The sequence below is a fragment of the Topomyia yanbarensis genome, chromosome 2 (genome assembly GCF_030247195.1).
Source record: "Topomyia yanbarensis strain Yona2022 chromosome 2, ASM3024719v1, whole genome shotgun sequence".
NCBI lineage: Eukaryota > Metazoa > Arthropoda > Insecta > Diptera > Culicidae > Topomyia > Topomyia yanbarensis.
This window is the reverse complement of record NC_080671.1, coordinates 300,588,665-300,610,003: the sequence shown is the minus strand read 5'-3', so window position 1 is coordinate 300,610,003 and position 21,339 is coordinate 300,588,665. Positions and strand designations below refer to the sequence as shown.

Below are 21,339 nucleotides of genomic sequence, written 5' to 3'. Positions count from 1 at the left end.
TGGTTACCAGAATCAAAGTAATCATAAATTTACAGTGTTGCACATTCCTCTGTATAATGGCGTTTTCGTTTTTTCTTGGTGCTACACCGGTGTAGTGCAAAGAAAGAGATAAACTGATTACACCCAAGTTTGAATGAGTGTAGCACCGACTACACCGGTGTAGTGCACTGTCAAAAACGAATATGCCATAAGACTGTGAAAAGTATATAGAGTACCAATTTCATATGGTCAAAGTAGTTAGGCTGCAATAAGGCAACTTCTACATGGTGTGACAATCCCGTTTCCATCCAAAGTAGGAAAAAAAAGAAACAATCAGGAAGTACCCACCGATGACGCCTAAGTGAAAATTCCGTTTTGTGCGGAATGATTAAAATCATTATTTAAGTTACATGTTATTACGTTCCATTTTCTCTGTCCGCGAACAAATCACTCAGTACCATCACGAAAGTGTCAGTCTTGCGCACATAACATAAAAAAACTTCGCCTCGGGATTGTTACATCTTATTGAACTTATCTTATTGGTGCTATTGAGTGTTTTTTTTTTTGATTAAAATCCCGTGGACAAGAGAGTGAAAGGAAGCAAGTTATGATCACCATGCTCTTCAACGAGAATATGAGATACCATGATGCACAGTAGTATTTATTTCTATTCTAACATTTTTCCAGCCTAAAGTTGCAAAGTTTATGCTTGATCACCAATTCTCCGGCAAGCCCGAAAATACTCGTTCTTGTTTATTCGTGTTCTCTGCGGACGAGGTGTTGAGAGAAGGAGCGAAGGGCACAGGAATCTTGTAGTTCATTAATATTTTTCAGTTTTTTCGTATCGGTATAATGATTTTAATATAAACTAGCAACCCGGCAACTGATCCCAAGCGAGCGAAAACATTTCTAATAGGATTTGAAATAATAGGAAATACTTAGCCAGATTTTTTCTTTCGACCTTTGCACATAGAATGAGTTCATTGATTGTCATTCGGCAGTTGCGAATTATTGTATTCTTCTAGTTGGGGGTTTTTCTGTTTCAACAATAATGGGATTTCTGATATAAGAGATGTTTTCTATTATTTTTTCAGCAAGGGCATATAGGGTAATGAGCTTATTTTTCACCCTGTTTCTGTTATCGCCCTATCTAGTTGAAGCTGTTTGTTGGAGCCATCCTTGTTTGGGCGTGTTGGCTCGGGTGGTGAGCCAATGGTTGGGGCACTGGATTTGAGTTTTCATGGAGCTCAAACGCGTTGATTTTTAGGAATGAAGAAGGGATGTTGATACAAATTTGTGCGCGATTGTAGTCCGAGTGATCGATGGGGTAGTAATTTGTAATTTATTTATCATCATAACGAAAACTTGTCAGTTACATCCTTAGTTAACCGGATCGTCATGTGCAACTTGCCCAGGTTAAAATGCAGCTTAAGTCCACCTTTTAGCTCGTTTACAGTCCTGATATCATCCTGGTCTATACACATAATCACTGTCTACGGGCTTAAGGCTTTACCTTCTGCACTTTCACCCAGTGATGTGGTAATAATGTCTTGTATAGTTGAGCTGTTAATCGTGGGGTCCTCCTTCAACTCGACTATATGTATGTAGTTGTGTATGTACATGTATTACAATGCGTATATGTATGTAGGTATTTGTATATGTATGTGTGTATGAATGCATGTGTATATTTTTTATGTATACATGTGTGTATCTATGTAAGTGTATAAGTGTGTATATGTGTGTATATGTACATATAAATGTTCAAAAAATGGTTGCATTATACACGGGATTGATTTGCAGTGCACACATATAATTTATTAATGTGAAAAACTGATACTTCTGGATAGAAGTCAGAACTTCCTCTAATTACAGCCCCTTGGAGATCTCCAATGGAACAACTTACACAAGTCCAACGAAACGAAAGCGCTGAGGAAAACACGGAGTCTATTGGTTCTTTTTTATTATTTCTCCTTTTCTTTCCTAAATAACCAGGAATTCAAGAAATGTGGATGAGAGTCAAAGGAGACATAAATGAGAGATAGGAATGAAGGTAGAAAACTGCAAAAATGGTAAGTTTTCTAGTACACATGTGTTATGTTGTATATATACAAATTGAACCAATATACTAAATACGCGTCGATTTCCTGCTTAAATGGAATCGAAAGTTTTACTGTAATGTTACAATCCAATTGATACAAACATTACAGTAAGGCGGGGCTAGTTGATGGAACGATGACCTCGGAACATGTCTGGCACTGTACACGAAATGGGTCATCGGAAAGTCAATTGAGCTAACACCTTTCTAAATCCGTGAACCAAGTTATTTGCATGAATGTTTAAATACATGCAAACATCTTTTTTCTGTAAATCACTACAAGCTAGTGGGAGATAGGATGGTTAAAACACACACACACACACACATATATATATATATATATATATATATATATATATATATATATATATATATATATATATATATATATATATATATATATATATATATATATATATATATATATATATATATATATATATATATATATATATATATATATATATATATATATATATTATATATATATATATATATATATATATATATATATATATATATATATATATATATATATATATATATATATAACTAGCTAATACCCATCGCGCGTTGCTGCGACTTTCAACGAAATAGGAGAAAAATATAATTTGTTCCGAAGCGCCATCTGGCGGGCAGATAATCCCCAACTAATAGCACACAAACACGCTCCATAACAAATGTCTACTATGTATAAATTTTTACGGCAATCGGTTAAGCCATTTGGGAGTCCATAAATCATTGCGTTTGAAATTTGTATGGAGATTAGTATGGGAAAACCTACTTTTTTGCATTTTTAATTCTACAGACTACAATTCTTCCTGTAGTATGCCAACAAATAGATAAAAGTGTAGTCCGGGATATGCTGAACAACTTTGCTGAAGGATGTATGGTGTTAGAATGTCTCTAAATCAAGTTAAAGCTGTTCAAAGTTCGATACATCGAATTAAATGCCAAAAATCATTTTTATTGCCAACACTGCGGGTGTACCAATGATATTTCATATAGCATTCCAAAATAACATCATATATTTTAGATATACCGCATTGGTATGTTTGCATGAATTTTTCAAAAGCCTTAGCTCAATTTCATGAGCGTAGGTAGTTGAGCAGAGCAATAGAGTGTAGTGATGGGTGAGGGGGGGGGGGGGGGGCTTTAATATGGGTCATTCCATGCGAAGTGATCAAGGCACGTGTAATCGACCTCCACGGATTTGAACAAAATTTAGAGGAATTGTTCATCTAGGGCCAGTATATAAAAACCCAAATTTTTGTGACAATTGAACCACCCCTCGGGTCATGGGAGCACCCCCCGTTTTGGCAAATTGCCAAAACCCTTGATTTTCTTTTGATCATATCTCCGGTTCTATTTACTCTAGAATCAAACCACAAGATGGCTTTTGAAAAAAATTGTTCAAGGAGTCTATACAAAATATTATTTTTTGCCGACAGTGTTGCCAACTATGCATTTTTTCAGTATAATATTAAAAGTTAATTTTTCTCTCAATACGTATATTTTAATTTTGAAAATTTTAATGCCATCGCGTTTCTCAGACATTTTCACATAAAAAACACTTATCATCCCAATATAATACACCGCACAGTGGCGGATCTTCAAACAAAAGTCGGACAAAACCTCAAATGTTACCTAATTTGGCTGAAAATCACAATTTAAGGTAATTTGGAGGTGCTAAGCTCATTATTGATGTCAAAAGTTGTAAAATATTAAATAAATTTTTCCATACAGTGTCATTAAACCTTTCTTATAACTATGATCCCATTTTCATGATAGATTTTCCGTTACTGTTCACCAATGTCAGCAATATCATAAAAATGAAGAGCAATACTTTAAATCTATTGTATAACGTGTTAGTTTACTGTAGATTGTCTAACTATTTTACACAAAACACCCTGCGCCTCCATATCAGCAACAAAGCTTCAAAATCTCCTTAAACCTTTTTGCGCACCTAGGCGCAGAACGAGACCATGATATTCGAAAAGTAGAGGTTATTTACCATAGAATGTATACTATGTGACCGTTCCGAAGTGATTCCGAAATTTGTTCAGAATACATTAGTGAAAAAAGTATTTTTGATCTGACCACCTCAAACATATTTGAACTAAAAAGTCATAGTTCCAAGCAAATTTACTTAATTTATTTTATTCACTAACCAAGTTCTTTCGTTCCTCTACACAATGAAACTAGTTGTGCTAAAATCGGACCAAAATCAAAAGAGCAACATGCATTTGAAGTGAACAGAGCAATGGTGGTTTCGGAAATGAAAATCATTAAAAAGTCCGGACTTTGATACGTTTAAACTCATGTTAAAAATCGTGTTCTTATCCAATGATCATAATATTTTGAATATACATCATTCAATACATGATAAATTTAGGAAAAATAGAAACTATCAATATTTCAAAAATAAATTTTTGAGGTTTTGGCCAGCCTCCAGCCACCGAAATTTCCCATATAAAATCGCAAGCGCACAACACTAAAAAACCAACATGAGTATTCTGAGTTCAAACATAATTTTTCGTGAAGTAGACGAGAAATGGTGAAAAATTACGTATTTGGTTTGCTTCTAGCAGATCAGGGTCGATTTTTATGATAGTTTGAAAATTTTCTCAATTTTGGCTAATAAAAATGGATTTTTATATGAGAAAATCGGAGTTTTTCCCTTCAAAATGTATATACACCTTATGACGATTACCTTGAAACAACTTTGTGTTTGTCAATTTGGCCACTATTCGCATTTTTCTTTTGATACGCAATTCTCACTTCGGCATATCTTTCATGAGGGCTAAATTAGTGATGCCGCAAATACAGATTTATCTAGAAAGGTACAGATTTATGAATCATTTTTTGCACAGATTCTGTACGGTACAGATTACAGATTTTTGTAAAAAAGTACAGATTGGTATAGATTTTTTACATGACAACAAGGTAAAATAATTTAACCCTGCGATGCATCCCAGTAAACAGTTGAGTTAGGCAGCAGTGATGGCAAGAATCTGAAGTGGAGCTGGTACTGATTGAGCTGCAACTGAAGCTGACATTATAATGCAATATGCGAGCTTCTAGCCGCCACTCTGGTTGGCAAACAAAGTGACCTTTGGTTGGCAAACAAAGTGGCAGTGAGAATTTGAGCTGGAGCTGATATTCACATTACCCAGTCAAACTCATCTGAAATTCTAACTTTTTTCCCATACTACTTTTACAGTAAACGGCAAGTTACGGCAGGTAGCCTAGAACAATGTTTCAAATGTCAAAACTATTGATTTTCAACGGTCAACAATTTCCCCTTCAATATAAAACTTATTACTATGGGTATTAGCTAGTTATATATATATATATATATATATATATATATATATATATATATATATATATATATATATATATATATATATATATATATATATATATATATATATATATATATATATATATATAATATATATATATATATATATATATATATATATATATATATAATATATATATATATATATATATATATATATATATATGTATATATATATATATATATATATATATATATATATATATATATATATATATATATATATATATATATATATATATATATATATATATATATATATATATATATATATATATATATATATATATATATAAGTCAATGTTTGTATGTATATGATTTATGGACTCCCAAATGGCTCAACCGATTGCCGTAAAAGTTGATACATGATAGACATTTGTTATGGAGCGTGTTTGTGTGCTATTGGTTGGGGATTATCTGCCCGCCAGATGGCGCCTCGGAACAAATTGTGTTTTCCTCCTATTTCGTTGAAAATCGCAGCAACGCGCTACGGGGGTATTAGCTAGTATAATATAATCTCTCGCCAAGTAAATTAAAATTCACTATAAATAACGCGAAGTGTTTTACATAAGAAAACTTACTTACTATGTTTCAAAACACATAACTTCTACAAAAAAGTTCACATTACTTGAGGTACACAACAGGGAATATACCATATTTCTGAAGGAAATGGAGAAAAAAGGTTACCTACCTATCCCAACCGTCAACTTGACCCTAGCGAAATAGATTCTAAATCATTCCATATTTCGCACGTGCACGAGGAGGTTCCCAAATGTTTGGATTGAGTACAAAACAAACTTCGCTATATTTACGAAAGCCATTCATAGGATGTACAATTTTATCCCCCAAGAATTATTACACTAATATGTGCAGATAAATGTATCACATAAATCACATAAACATAATTAACATATTTTTTTGTGTATTTCGTCAAACAATTGTGAAATAAATTCTATGAAAGTTGTGTTGTGCTATTTATGAACAACTCGTAATTGAAATAAAAACTTCATCTGACTACATATGAATGATTCGTATATTTTACATAAGTTGATTGTACAAAACATATTCGTAAAATTTCATGGTACACTCAGGTTTTTTTACGCGGGGGATACAGGCCGCGTAAACGAAAACCGCGTAAATTTCAAAATCCACGTAAATGAAAACCGCGTAAAGTTCAAAATCCGCGTAAATGAAAACCGCGTAAATTTCAAAATCCGCGTGAATGAAAACCGTGTAAATTTCAAAATCTGTGTAAATGAAAACCGCGTAAAATTCAAAATCCGTGTAAATGAAAACCGCGTAAATTTCTAAATCCGCGTAAATGAAGACCGTGTAAATTTAAGAATCCGCGTTAATGGGAACCTCGTTAATGGATACCGCGTATATTAAAAAAAAACCGCGTAACACTCGAAATAAAATAGAAAATTCAACTGACGAACTATGAATGATTCATCATTATGTATTTAAGTTTCTATATATTACGAAATCTATTTGTAGCAGGTTTACGAATATATTCACTCAAAAAAGATTGGTTTTGAAATTTTATAACATACCGTCGATATTTTTTTGAAAGTCTGATAAAGAGTAATATATATATATATATATATATATATATATATATATATATATATATATATATATATATATATATATATATATATATATATATATATATATATATATATATATATATATATATATATATATATATATATATATATATATATATATATATATATTATATATATATATATATATATATATATATATATATATATATATATATATATATATAATATATATATATATATATATATGTATATATATATATATATAATATATATATATATATATATATATATATATATATATATATATATATATATATATATATATATATATATATATATATATATATATATATATATATATATATATATATATATATATATATATATATATATAATATTGTAAGCAGTTGACTTCTTCGACTCCCATGAAATGTTTTCGATTGTATTACTGATAATAAGAGATCTTTACTGTCCAAACGAGTCCCCTAGTTGATATCGCCATAGAAGCTTCCTGCATCATTAAAAACAAAAAATTAGCTGTACTTACCTGGGTAATCTTGTCCTGCAAGCAAGCGACTGCTATTTCGCTACTGGATGACTGCCTATCCCAGTCCGGAGTGCCACAAGGAGTTCCTTCCATATCCAAATTCTGCAAAGATTAGAGGGAACGCGAGGACAGCGTCGTCAGAAAATGTTTTGAGTTGTGCAACATTTATATGTTTGAATTGAATGACCGAAAATAAATGTTGAAAGAACAGAACATGCTCCGCAAAAGCCACTTGCAATATCTAAAAATTGGATATGACGTCACCCGCAAAGTTCAGACGGAGCAACACATATGTAATAGTCGCTTAAAAAACGACTGCTATTTCGCTACTGGATGACTGCCTATCCCAGTCCGAAGTACCACAAGGAGTTCCATATCCAAATTATATAATGAATATTTGCATCGCTGCCAATTACGAGTGGAAGCCCACAGTATAATACAACCCTTTAGAAATAATGAGAAGGCGATGAATCATGCGACGAAACAATACATGTATTTAGTGTCTATGTTATCAACAACATATTGACTGTGGCTACAGAAATATCGCGAATTGTGAGGTCGGATATAAAATAAGCGTCAATGGCCAGTATGCTTACAGGAGGATTTGTCATGCCATTTTTGTTAAAAGCTACGAAGACCGTTTTAAGTGACTTTTCAACATATAGGGTTTCGTTTTTGAAAATACGGCTTATGAAACAAAACTATAGAAATTTTTCCTTCCTGTGCAAGGCGGAGTATAATCATATCTAATTCCTGTACGTTCATGCTGAAAAACATTTGAACAAGGGGAAACCGAGGTGAGTTGAAACAAAGGCTAGTTAAAACAGTGCCAGCGGAGCAACACCGTTAGGGATCCTATAATCATGCATTTGTTTTATTTATGTCGTGCCAACAAACTCTCCAATACTCGCCAATGATGTTAAATGGTTGGTTGAGTTTTTATGATAACCACACAGCAAAAAATAAGCTAAAGTGTTATATTTTTCAAATTAGTATAGTTAAGTAATTAAAGGGGAGTTGGATTATCACAGTATCATAATTATGTAGTCTTATAGTTCACGTTCATGGATTGTATGTGTTTCGTTTCACCTTTACAATGTGTATGGGGTAAATAGTTGACCAATTTTATTTCTCAGCCTAGGATAGTTGAAACTCCTTGTTTCAACTCTCCTCGATGATGATCTTGTGATAATGTTATAATCAAACAAGCTTTTCTGGACTTATAATAATGATCAACAAGCTTTTTTCCTTGAATAATAACTGTGATCAACAATCTTAGCTTATCAGTTCTAGGTCTTTCTGAAGAGATTGTAATTTTTGAACTAATTGTATACTCCTTTCTGAAGCTTCGAGCTAGGTCGCCATAATTCAAATTGAGCCAAATACTACCGATATGGATGCCAAATTACCTTTGCTTATAAACCCGTATTACTTATCGCCATAAATAATGTCACTGGTGTTTTATTTATTTATTTATTCAATTGCAGGCTTTAACCAACTTGGTCATTCGCCAGTCACTGATATTTAATATCGATTATTTTAATCAATAATGTGCGGGGAGGAGTGGTGCAAAAATAATTCATAACCAAACCAATGAAAAATGGGTAGCACAATTCTTGATTCAATAGCTATAGTTAAATAGGGCCTAGGTAAAGTATCTTACTATCATTACTACTAGGCTGAGTGCAAAACATTTGTGGCAAAATCAAACATTATTTTTCATAACGTGTATTATACGTAGATCTACAGTGTAAAGGATATTGTTATGTAAGCGTCATTTTAAGAAATTATCTTAGTGTGAATAAATGAAAATGCAACGATTGTAACATTTGGTTCATTAGAATAAGTTGTGTTAACGTTTAAAATGATTGATTACTTGTCTCAACTCACATTGATCCCAGTTTAACTTACCTCGGTAGGAGGAGAGTTGAAACAAAGAGATCACTGTTATAAAAATCAATATATTTATTCGTTGCTTTAGATAAAATGCAATTTGGTAGAAGGTGTTAGAGACATAACCGTCTTTTGAGTCCCACGATTTGCGAAGAAACGTACGTCCACTGTGCCAGAGATTTGCTTAACATAGCATGGGTTAAACTTAAAGACATTATGTGCGCAACTGGTATATTTTAGCCCCGCCGGCCATTCAGTCCTCGCCACGGAGAAGCGGCATAACTTGGGGATTCCTGTGTTCAATCGCTTCTTACGACATATGAGCAGAAACCAAGTAGATCGATTCTTGGCCGAGATACTTCAGCCCGCCAGATGCCACACAACCTTTAGTTTTTTTTTCTTCGGAGAAATTGGTGGAGTGTAAAGATAAGTAAAATCAATTTCAACATCATAAACACGAATATTATGCAAAGTTAAAAATAGGTTGCACTGAATCGTCAGAAGGGCCGATAACTGTTCCCGTTATGCCCTGTCAGTCGTACAAAAAGCTTACAAAAAATCTATGCGATTGCTGTTCGATCTGGTCACACAGGAAAATAGACAATTCCGTCAGTTACACGGGAGTAGCTTCGGATAACAATCCAAAATAATGCGGGCCGGACAAATGAATCGTCCGTTGTTCATTACCGTCTACATAATCGCGCACAAGCAACGTCCGTATACACAAGCTTAATCGCTCTAATTAGACTTAACTACTGATAGTTCCAAATCCCACCGGAGTTGATCGGTAAAGCCGTGCGCTACTTCAGCAGATAAGAATCCTGAAGTCCTCAGGCCCAACAATGTCGTCAAACATTGTGGGGTTTTCCCACGGGGATTGGAACGCCTGAGAAAATGCTCTACTCAGAACATCGGGGTTCTACAACCGGCTCAGCCGAAATTGCATCTAGTTGTTGTCAAGACATGAAATTCAGCCTTATTCCGCATTACGACGAATCGCTTTATCAAAAGTATGCGATTTGCATTCAACGACAACAAAATCAAACTTTGAAATGCAGAAAAAGTTTTATTTCGAGTCTTTAAATCAGCTGCCCAAAATCAACTCGTCATATTTCATTAGGTTTTGTCAGCAATTTTCAACATGTCCACAACACCGGAAATTGCAACCCCTAAGCGGCGGATGCGATCTGCTGTGCAATCTGCCTTCTTTAATGGCAATAAACACCTAAAGTTAAACAACTGCATCCCTGCACACACAAATAAAATCCTCCACAAATAGCCCATTTCCTCCTAAAAATAAATCGAAACATTTTCATAGGACATTTAACAAAGAAACAATGACTTGAAGACCACGAAACGATCCGATGCTTGTGAAAACAGCAGAAACCGATTGATGATCTGACGATTAATAAAATATTCATTTTTCTGGCACCACTGCTATTGGTTGTCCAGTTATATGGAATTTATTTTGACATTCTCTTATTGTCTCCAAATTAATGATCCAAGCGGTTTGGTCACTTCACGCGAGTTTCGAGGGATATAATTATGCTTCTTTTGTACACAATAAGAGAGAGTTAAAAATGTTGTATATAACTCGACCATCAGCAACAGTGATTCCATGAAAATTGAAATTTTCACTAATCGTCAGAGCATCAATCGATTTTAACTTTTTTCATTAGCATCAGATCGTTTCGCGGTCTTCGAGATGTTTTTTTCTTGATAAAATTGATTGATCCTTGATGATATCCTTTATTTTTAGGAGGCAATGGGGGACTCTAAGGGGAATTATTTTGTGAATGTCAACTTTTCCATACGAAATTCCATGTAAACTTTTAACGGTCGGCGCAAAAATATAGTTTCCCCTCTAGAGCTAAGTGTTTGCACAGTTGTTCTAGGACCCAAATGGTATCCATGGTCCTACATGCTATTCGTCTGTAAGGAATCCATCAACAATTGATTTGGTTTTGACAGATCAAAGTCACCTTTGTAGCGAATTGATTACACACGCTGACTTTGATTCTGATCATCTTCCAATAACTTTTTCACTTTCTTAAGAAGCTGTTTCCAATCCCATCAGCTCAGTGTTCAATTATCATAAAGCGAATTGGGAAAGGTACAAAACTTATATTGAGAATAATTTTAATCATGACCTTGATTTACAAAATAAAGCTGACATTGATACGGCATTACAAAATTTAAGTGATTCTATAGTTGATGCTAGAAATTTATCAGTACCAACAACACAGAAAAAATTTAATACTCCTATTATTGACGACGATCTTCAACTTCTGATTCGCTTGAAGAATGTTCGAAGACGTCAATATCAACGTTCTCGTGATCCTGCTATGAAATGTATCTATCAGGATCTACAAAAAGAAATTAAGCATAGATTCACACTCTTAAGAAATGAAAATTTCGCGAAAGAGGTTGAACAAATTAAGACCAAATTCTAAACCTTTCTGGAAACTTTCTAAGGTTCTTAAGAAACCTCAGAAACCAATTCCAGCCTTGAAGGAAGGTGACCACATACTTCTTACAAACGAAGAAAAAGCTCAAAAGCTTGCTCAGCAGTTTGAAAGCGTCCATAATTTTAATCTCAACGTTGTGAGTCCTATTGAAACCGAAGTCTTACAAAAATATGAAAACGTTTCAAATCAAGTATTGTCTCTAGACGATATTGTTGAAACAAACTATGATGAGATCAAATCCATCATGAAAAAGTTAAAAATATGAAAGCTCCAGGTTATGATGGAATTGTCAACATTCTTCTTAAAAACCTTCCCGAAATCACCATGAGATACTTGGACAAAATATTCAACAAATATTTTGAATTATCATACTTCCCTGAAAGATGGAAAAATGCCAAGATTATTCCTATTTTGAAGCGATAAAAACCCAGCAGAAGCATCTAGCTATCGACCAATTAGCTTACTCTCTTCTATTAGTAAATTATTTGAAAAAATCATCCTAACTAGAATGATGTCACATATCAATGAGAATTCTATCTTTCTTCCTGAGCAGTTTGGATTTTGTATTGGACATTCAACTACTCATCAACTTGTGAGAGTAACTAACATGATAAAGGCAAATATCTCAGAGGGCTATTCCACTGGAGTTGCTCTTCTAGACATCGAAAAAGCTTTCGACAGTGTATGGCACAAAGGTTTAATTGCCAAAATGTGGGATTTCAATTTTCCAATTTACATAATAAAGATAATTAAAAATTATCTTACTAACCGTACCCTACAGGTTTCCTATCCGAATTCTAAATCTAATAAGCTACCCGTTAAAGCAGGCGTCCCTCAAGGATCAAGCGTCGCACCAATGCTATACAATATTTTTACCTCGTCGCTGTTGTGCTATCTTATGACAAACGCCATTTTGGGGTAAACTGAGTTAGATATACCACATTACTTGTCAAAAAAATCTCTACAAAGTGGCGTTTTCAGAATTTTGATATTCTGCTTGGTTACTGAGATATAGCGAGAAACGTGCTGAGAAATTTTTAATTTTTTGCTTCAAATGACTGTGTCTGGGGATTGGCTCAAGTTATCTTGATGTATAAGGTGTTATTATGTGTAAAACTATCTGTGAAACACAATGGTAAAATCATTTTCAAAAGAAAAATACGCAAATTGTGAGAAAAATATAGTTTAAGTTTTCAACTGGCAATATAGCATATTTGGCAACACTGTAACCAAAAATAACTATCTTTTCTAGATTCCCTGACTCATTCCCTTCAAAATGCATCTCACCGGTTATTTATAGACCAAATGAAGCCAAAGATACGAATAAAAGTAAATAATTGATGATTTTTTTCTATGGAAAATTTTCCATGCACGATTATGACACGCCATACAAATTTTGTCATCAATACACGCTTATGACACGTGTGAGTGCGACTTTTGTTTACATTTATAGTAAAAACTCGCAACATAGACAACCGATCTTCGTAATATTTGAGAGATTAATACAGAATAGATAGAAGCATTAATTGTCTTCTTTGAATTGTTTGTATCATTTATAGGTTTCAAGATATTCAATCCCAAACTTTAAAAATCGTTTTTCTCGAAATGTGCAAAATGGCGCTTGTCATAAGATAGCACAACAGCGACGACCTCTGATCTTCCAAATCTACCTACAGGCTGTAAAAAGTCACTTTTCTGTGATGATACTAGCATCTCAGCCACTGGGAGAAGTCTTCGTATTGTCTGCAGTCGACTGCAACGAAGCTTGAATATTTTCAATGATTACCTGAAAAAATGGAAAATTTCCACTAATGCGCCAAAACACAATTGATTGTGTTTCCGCATAAGCCAAGAGCTTCTTCTCTTAAACCAAATAATAACCATATTATTAAATTTAATGGTTTGAATTTAACGTGGACAGATCAAGTTAAATACTAGGGTTTGATTTACGAAAAAAACTCACTTTTAAGGATCACATTGAAGGAATCCAAACAAAATGCAACAAATATATAAAATGTTTATACCCTCTTATAAATAGGAATTCTAGGCTCTGCCTAAAGAACAAACTATTAATTTATAAACAAATATTTAGACCGGAAATGCTATATGCAGTTCCAATCTGGGCAAGTTGTTGTGTTACTAGGAAGAAAACGCTTCAAAGGATTCAGAATAAAATTCTGAAAATGATTTTGAAGCGTCCTCCCTGGTTTAGCACAAATGAGTTGCACAGACTTGCAAACATAGAAACATTAGAACTTATGACGAACAGTATTATAAGCAACTTCCGACAAAAATCGTTGCAATCTTCAATTGCAACGATTAGCTCTCTTTATAGTTTATAAGTTAGTTTATAAGATTTGTTTAGCTCTTTATTCAGATGACAAGTAGGTTTAAAACATCCTACTGAAAAAAAAATACTTATCTGCGAAGGCATATTATAACTTAATAATAATTAACTGAATCATGTAAACAATAGGGATGAAAAGTCACCACTTGTGGCTGAACACCCAATATACTAAATTAGAAATGTAATGCAAACAAAACAATATAATCAAATGGAAAATAATATATATAAAAAAAATACATTCCATCAAAGTCATGGGTGCGTTTCGACTTTGTCTCATCAGAAACCGACACTAACTTATTGTCGGAATAGATTAGCGCCGGCTTGACACTAAACGCAGAACTTCTACTCGGACGGGACACCACGTTTGACAAGTCGTTCGTTTGAAACACAAAGTGTGTTTGCGTTTTAGAGACTTGGCGTCAGGCCAGCGCTTATCCATTCCGACAATAAGTTAGTGTCGGTTTCTGATGAGTCGAAGTCGAAACGCACCCATGACTTTGTTAATTTGGAATTTGTTCCCTTTACGTACAAAGAGCGGATTCACCAAAAAAATCGCCCTGGGGACAAATTTTGGTGTTTTGTCAATTTTTCTTTCTTTAGGGGAAAATATAGCATAGTGAAAATCACTTTCGGTTTGAGCACTTTATACCAGACGTTCCACTTAAGCTTTTGTATTTTTATTACTAAACAGTATGTACTTACATTTGGTAAGGCAATCGATGCAGGTGCCGAACTGTGAAGTCTTTGAGAATCCTTTATTATCTGCTGCTTTTCAGAGTCGGACAGTGGTGATTGTACAACAGTTTTCAGACGATCTCGGAGGGTTTCATTTTCATCAAGCAATCGATGCAGTTCATTATTGCTGATTTCTTGCGTAGCCTAAAGAAAGGAAAATGTCATGAAAAATGCTTTCAGTTGTATTACAGATAAAATTACATGCAATTTGCTGATCTCTTCTCGAAGAATCTGAATTTCCCTCTGGTAAACCGACATCTCTATGACTTTCTCTTCTAAAGCAGCATTATCATGCTTCAGTTTATCCAAACTGGCATGAAGTCCATGTATTTTATTATTTTTCTGAGCCTGCATGTAAGAAGAAATATGATTAGTTAACATTGTTTGAACGTATTTTTGGGTATTCAATTACTAAAGGGATCCTCTACTTATGAGGCCCGAAATTGAGCTGTCTTTTTCGGGTACAAATTCCAAAATATTTACTAAATAGATGTTTAAGTTTTTTTTTTGAAGTTACATGTTTTGACTTTGAAATTATAATTTTCATGGCAAAAAAATTAGCCTCTTTGATTACATTGATGTTGGAACTGTTCCAAAGTCTCCAAAAAGTCCTACGACTTTTCATAAAAGTATTGATCCGATTTCCCTATTTTTTAAATAAGTCAGTAAACATACCGCGATGTTTTTGGACCTCAAGAGTGAAGGACCCTATTAACTTAGTTTGTAATGTCGATTATTCATTCTCCCGTTCAATGTTTTCCTTTTTGTCTTTTTTTTTTAAATTTTACTAACCTCCATTGGACCATCGAAGCAGATCTCGGTTAAATCATTCGAAATGACTATTTCCTCTGTAGCGCTAGAGTAGGCATCATCATCGCGTTGATCCAATTCGTTGCGGCTTGCACCCCGTTGCTGCGCAGGTCGTGACGAGTGATGGCCGAATTGAAATTGCTCTAACTGATGGTGGGCAGGCTGTGGCTGTACTAGAGGCATTTGACTTGTTGACTTGGCGACACTTCGACCACCCGATTTTTCTTTTCCACAATATTTCAAATCGGGCAGTTTTTCTTTAGAACTCTTAGCGTGATGATGGTGACTACTCGAGCTGTATTGATCAAGTTTGTCCTTGGAACCGTGCAGTAATCGATTATGCTTAGTGCTCGGTTTCGGTGCGGGTGCAACGCCAACACGATCTAAGCTAGATACAGATGACGCACCTTTAATACTGGCGCCATTCGTAGTTGCGATATTGTTTGTCGATTGCGATGAATGTTTCGATCCCGAAGGACCTTGACCTCTGCGAAAGAGTGATTTTAACTTGATCATGATCCCAGATCAAACGAAATGCACTGAATCGATTCTGCTGGTCAGTGCTCAATAGTTAATTTATGTCGGCGGAACTAAAGTAACTTTGGTTCATTATTGTTTGTTTCCTATCGCTCAATATTGTTTTATTTGAGAAGTTGAGATTTTAGCAACAATTATGAAGTATCACTGTATATTGTGGTGCAGTCTGATAGTTCGTTCATATTTTATATACCACCTACACTTGATTAATATTTATCTATTGCAGTTTATTGCATTAAGATTTCCGAGATAACAAGCAATAGAAATTATATGTGCCAGACAAGCATCTGTGTGCATGATATGTAAATAATAAACCAAAGAGCAATTACGAATAAATTTAGATAACATGTATTTAGGCAAACAAATTTTAGAATGCCTGTTTCACATTGTTCAGTTCTCTATTTATTTAAGTATTTTCTATACAGTAAAGACCCGATTTTATCAGCCTCCGATTTTGTCTACCCCAGATTTTATTAGTTTTTTGACCCGATTTTGTCAGCCTCATATGAAAATTGATCTTTGATAGTTTGATGGGCTCTAGCAGACGAACCAAGTTGAATTCGAGTAAATCCTGTCTTGAGCATACTTTTCTTATTGTAGAAATCCGAAATATGCAAAAAAAAATATTTTTTTTTAATAAATTTCGCACTCTCAGACCCCTTAAGGGAAATGTAAAGAAAGGGTTGTGTAGCTATATCTAGGAACTAGAGAAGAACATTTTAAGAACTTCGGTTTCTAAAAAAGAAAGTCACGATTTTGTCAATGTCCCCGTCTTATCTGCTTAAAATTCACCAAAGGGTCTTCATTGTATAACCCAATTGCTTATAATAGGACTATTTGGGTATGCAGGGTCGTTTTACCAGGGTGGTTTGAAAAGTCCTTAGCCCAAGTGATAAATCAGGGCTTCAGGACAAAGTTGGCACTATCGCTGGATAGATCCAACCCTTAAATGTGAAATACAGTGGAGACAAGTTTTTATCAGCCCCTTGGCGAGTTCTAGGCTGATAAAACGGGAACATTGAAGAAATCGGGACACATATTTTTCTTTCTTTTTCATATACAGAAGCTCTTATAATATTCTTCCGTAATCCCTAGATATAACCTCATAACCCTTTCTGATTATTTAGTTCCAATTTCCCTTAAGGGTGTCTGACAGCGCAAAATTTAAAAAAAAGATTAAAAATTTTATTTTTGCAAATTTCGGATCTCTAGGATAAGAAAAATATGCTCAAGAAAGCATTTACTCGAATTCAACTTGGTTTTTCTGCTAGAGCCCATCAAACTACTAACTACCTATTTTCATATGAAACGGGTCAAAATGCTGACAAAATCGGGGGTAGATAAAATCGGGTCTTCACTGTACATTTTTTCGGAATTTTACAAGCAGTACTTTTGTACGGCAGCCTCTTGAAGTTGACATGCTGTGCCTCTCGTCAAGTATGGAGCATTTCCAGTAACACGCAATTATAATTTTTTTTGTTCAAAAGGTTCAAAGCCATCAGCGATGCAAACCGAGCTCGATTCCGTATTTCACCGACGTCATGTGCTACAGTGACATATTAGGTGACTGAATTCAAATCTGGACGTACCACGGATGCACTATTATGTGACCGTAGGTACAAAATGCGTGAGATCACTAATTCTGCAGGCTTCGTTAGAACGCGTGAACATCACATTCTAACAACGGATTTGGATATGAAGAGAAAACCGAAAACAGCATCGAGCTCGTATTGTGTGACAATATCTTTGGCACTTGGTAGCATCTACGTTCTTAATCTCCTTGTTTTATAGGCTTTCCCTGTTCACTACCACTAACAATTTTGACGCATGCTAGGACCTTGTTCAGTAGGACTTTGATTACCACCCGCTCCTTAAGTCCAGAAGCATTTTGTTTGTCTCCCAATTCATCGTGAATTTAGGATTCACATAACGGTTTTTGCCTCCCAATTCAAACGTTAAAACGGCACAATGCCAACTCAATTTGATAGGTCTATAAAACATAAATTTTTGGCCAATAATGCCTTGGTTGCGAACAAATATTCAGGAATGCGCCAAAAATGTATTCAAGCCATTTAATACATTTTGTGAGATCGCGGGGATCATTTGAGGTGAGCAAACGAGCAGTGTTCGACAAAAAAGACAACGTAGAAAAGAGAAGTTATCCTAGTATACTACGCGCCCAAAGACAGATAAAATGGCAAGTACCTGATTACTTGTTATACCCCAGAATATGTGCTCGGCTTCAAGAACCATATCTTTGGAAGCCAGGGATTAGATGAGTACGTTCTAGGCCCCCTCAAAAGCACTTACACAGTTTAGGTGATACTGAAGTGACTGGTCGCTCTAGACAGAGGCCTGATGGGCAAATACCCCCTCTATTCAATCAGAAGGAGGTTTAGTAAAAGTGTTTGTATATCACTCTAATAAAGTTTCGTGATTTCGTGCTTAAAAGAAGTCATCTAGTCTTCTTAGCATCGTTATTCGCTCCATCCACAGATGTCTACACTCCCCAGTTCTCGTTACAGGCAAAATCGATTCCATGAAGATCAGAAGAATTTAAACACCAGTTAATTTTTAAAAACAGTGTGATTTGTCAAATTATTCGCCACTATCCACATATGAAATTTACTAAAAAGGATATTCTAAAAATACAAAATTAAGTTTTCTAAAACTTGAATAATGTACACTCCCCCCTTTTGTCGCCGGGCTGGAGCCACCCATTAACTGAAAGGAAAGTCAATCCGTTCAATTTGGATTCACGCAAAGGATATCTTTGCAACTAACATATGCCCGTTTATCCTATATGACTTGAATGTATTAGCCAGAACAAGAAAGACGCGCAACTGGTCAGAGATCTGATAAAGACTGAGCGATTTGAGCGTTCGAAGCATTTACTGTTCTCAGAAGCAGCATTGAACTACTGTGTTTTCTTGAATGAATTTATTTTAGCTTTATTCCAGTGTTTTCGAGATAGACCGGAATGTTGTTTTCCATCAAGAATATACTTCGTATCATACATCTAGTAGAATTCAAATGTGGTAGAAGGCGAATATGAATAATTGGGCAAAATAATAATGGTCTCAAGCAACTCGATTACTTCATACAGGCCTTTGATCACGCTAAGTCCTAAAGCTACTCTCACCCTAGTGTTGAACTTTTGAAATATTGTACTACAAATGCTTCGACCTCGATGGGACTCGTATCTTCCGAGATAAGGGTTTGTATACAAAGTTTAAGGGGTTATATACAAAGTTGTGACGAAAAATCGATCTAAGTTCGTGATTTTTTAAAGTGTTTTATGCAAATTTTATTTGAGATAGCGAAAGACAGTTCGTTGGTGGTACTATCAAAGTTCGAAAAAACAAGTTGAATTAAAAAAATACTCAAGGTTGGCGGAGTTATGGCCTATCCCCCGAAGTGTGTTATTTTGGCAGAGGTTTGCGGTGAACGCTCTCTAAGTCGAACCGCTCGACCAAAATCAAAAAAATAAAAAGATTATTGAAGAAAAATGTATTGTGGGTGTACTTGAACGGATCGATTTCCCAATGAAAAAAATTTCTTACAAAAAAAACATGTTGACCAAAAAATTGAGTTTTGTGGTGTTCAAACTTTTAATCAAAAATTCATTGCAAAGAATCGAACATTTTTAGATGAAAAGGGAACCGTTCAAGTACACGAGAATGTAAATACAAGCAATTCAAAATAACTTTATGAAAAGTGGATGAATGGTTTTTGAGATTTCACGGTACTTTTCAAAAAACTTAGTTCCGAGATAATTGCGTTTAAAGTTTTGTGTTACATTCGCGGAAGAACCAGCGCGCTTCGAACGGCTGTAGTTTGAAATCTGGTGCTCTGGCGTTTTTTTCGATTTTTTGAGTTTTAACTTTGTATACAGTTAACTCTCTCTATGTCGATATTCTCTATGTCGATATTTGTCGATTTCCTCTATATTTTCTCTATCTCGGTATCTCCCTATCTCGATGTACCTAGCTTTATATTTGCCTGCATTATTCTCTCTATGTCGATGTGTTTTTTCTCTCTCAGGACATCACAAAGCATATCGTCGCTGTTGTGCTATCTTATGACAAGCGCCATTTAGCACTTTTCGAGAAAAATGATTTTTAAAGTTTGAGATTGAATATCGTAAAATTTATAAACGCTAGAAGCTTTTCGGAGAAGACATTCGATGCTTCTATCGTTTCTGAAGTAATCTCTCGATTTGTGTGATGATCGGCTGACTAGACTTACAGTTTTTGCTTAAAATGTAAACCAAAGTCGCTCGCATACGTGTCATAAGTGTGTATTCATGATAAAATATGTATGACGTGTCACAAATGTGCACAGAAGATTTCATATAAAAATGAATCATAACTGATTCGTAAAATTATGCGTTATAGATAGCTATGTGCAATATTATACTTTTCCATGCGATAGCAGCAATATCAGGTTACAAAATGATAGTATTGGAACACAAAGTTTTCCCAGTTTTTCTCCTTTATTCGGGAAAAAGAATAAACAAAAGATGGTACCATTAACAGTTTAGAGACAATATATATATCAAACAATGTTTGTGTTGATAGGCGACTAGACGAAGCAAATAGTCTTCAATAGGAAATTTGTTCAATAATGTTGAAAATATAAGCCAACCATTCCCAGAAAAAAACTATGGTAGGAAACGTTTTGCTCCCGAGACAAGAACCTAGCTAATGGTTATGGTTTATCTGCATAGAAATTACATATGCTATGAGAGACATCTGTTGGCTTGCTATAAGCTTTTTGGCTTATAGCAAGCCAACAAACTGGGTATGTTGTCTGATATTTCTTTGTCATAAGATAGCACAACTCGATCACTCGAGAAACTGGCGCTTGTCATAATCGTGTTTCGCTATATCTCAGTAACCCAGCAGAATTTCAAAATTCTGAAAACGTAACTTTAGAGAGATTTTAAAATTTAGTAACATGGCATATCTAACTCAGTTCACCCCAAAAT

At 34.6% G+C, this 21,339-nt stretch overlaps 1 protein-coding gene across 15 annotated transcripts in view; it reads right to left on the bottom strand.

Moving 5' to 3' along the window:
• LOC131683361 (cytospin-A-like) overlaps positions 1–21,339 on the bottom strand; it is a 258,651-nt gene that overhangs the window by 86,611 nt on the left and 150,701 nt on the right. For 5 of the 15 annotated variants that reach the window (XR_009304514.1, XM_058965273.1, XM_058965272.1 and 2 more), the window contains exons 4-7: positions 15,795–16,299; positions 15,204–15,350; positions 14,970–15,146; positions 7,560–7,661 (exon numbers count right to left, since the gene is read on the bottom strand). Coding sequence is in view for 14 of the 15 variants with exons in the window: in XM_058965273.1 (XP_058821256.1) it covers positions 7,560–7,661; positions 14,970–15,146; positions 15,204–15,350; positions 15,795–16,299 (931 nt within the window). In the remaining variant the exon portion in view is untranslated. Of the gene's footprint in view, positions 1–7,559; positions 7,662–14,969; positions 15,147–15,203; positions 15,351–15,794; positions 16,637–21,339 lie in introns of all 15 variants that reach the window. The other 10 variants (XM_058965274.1, XM_058965276.1, XM_058965277.1 and 7 more) reach the window with 5 other exon arrangements.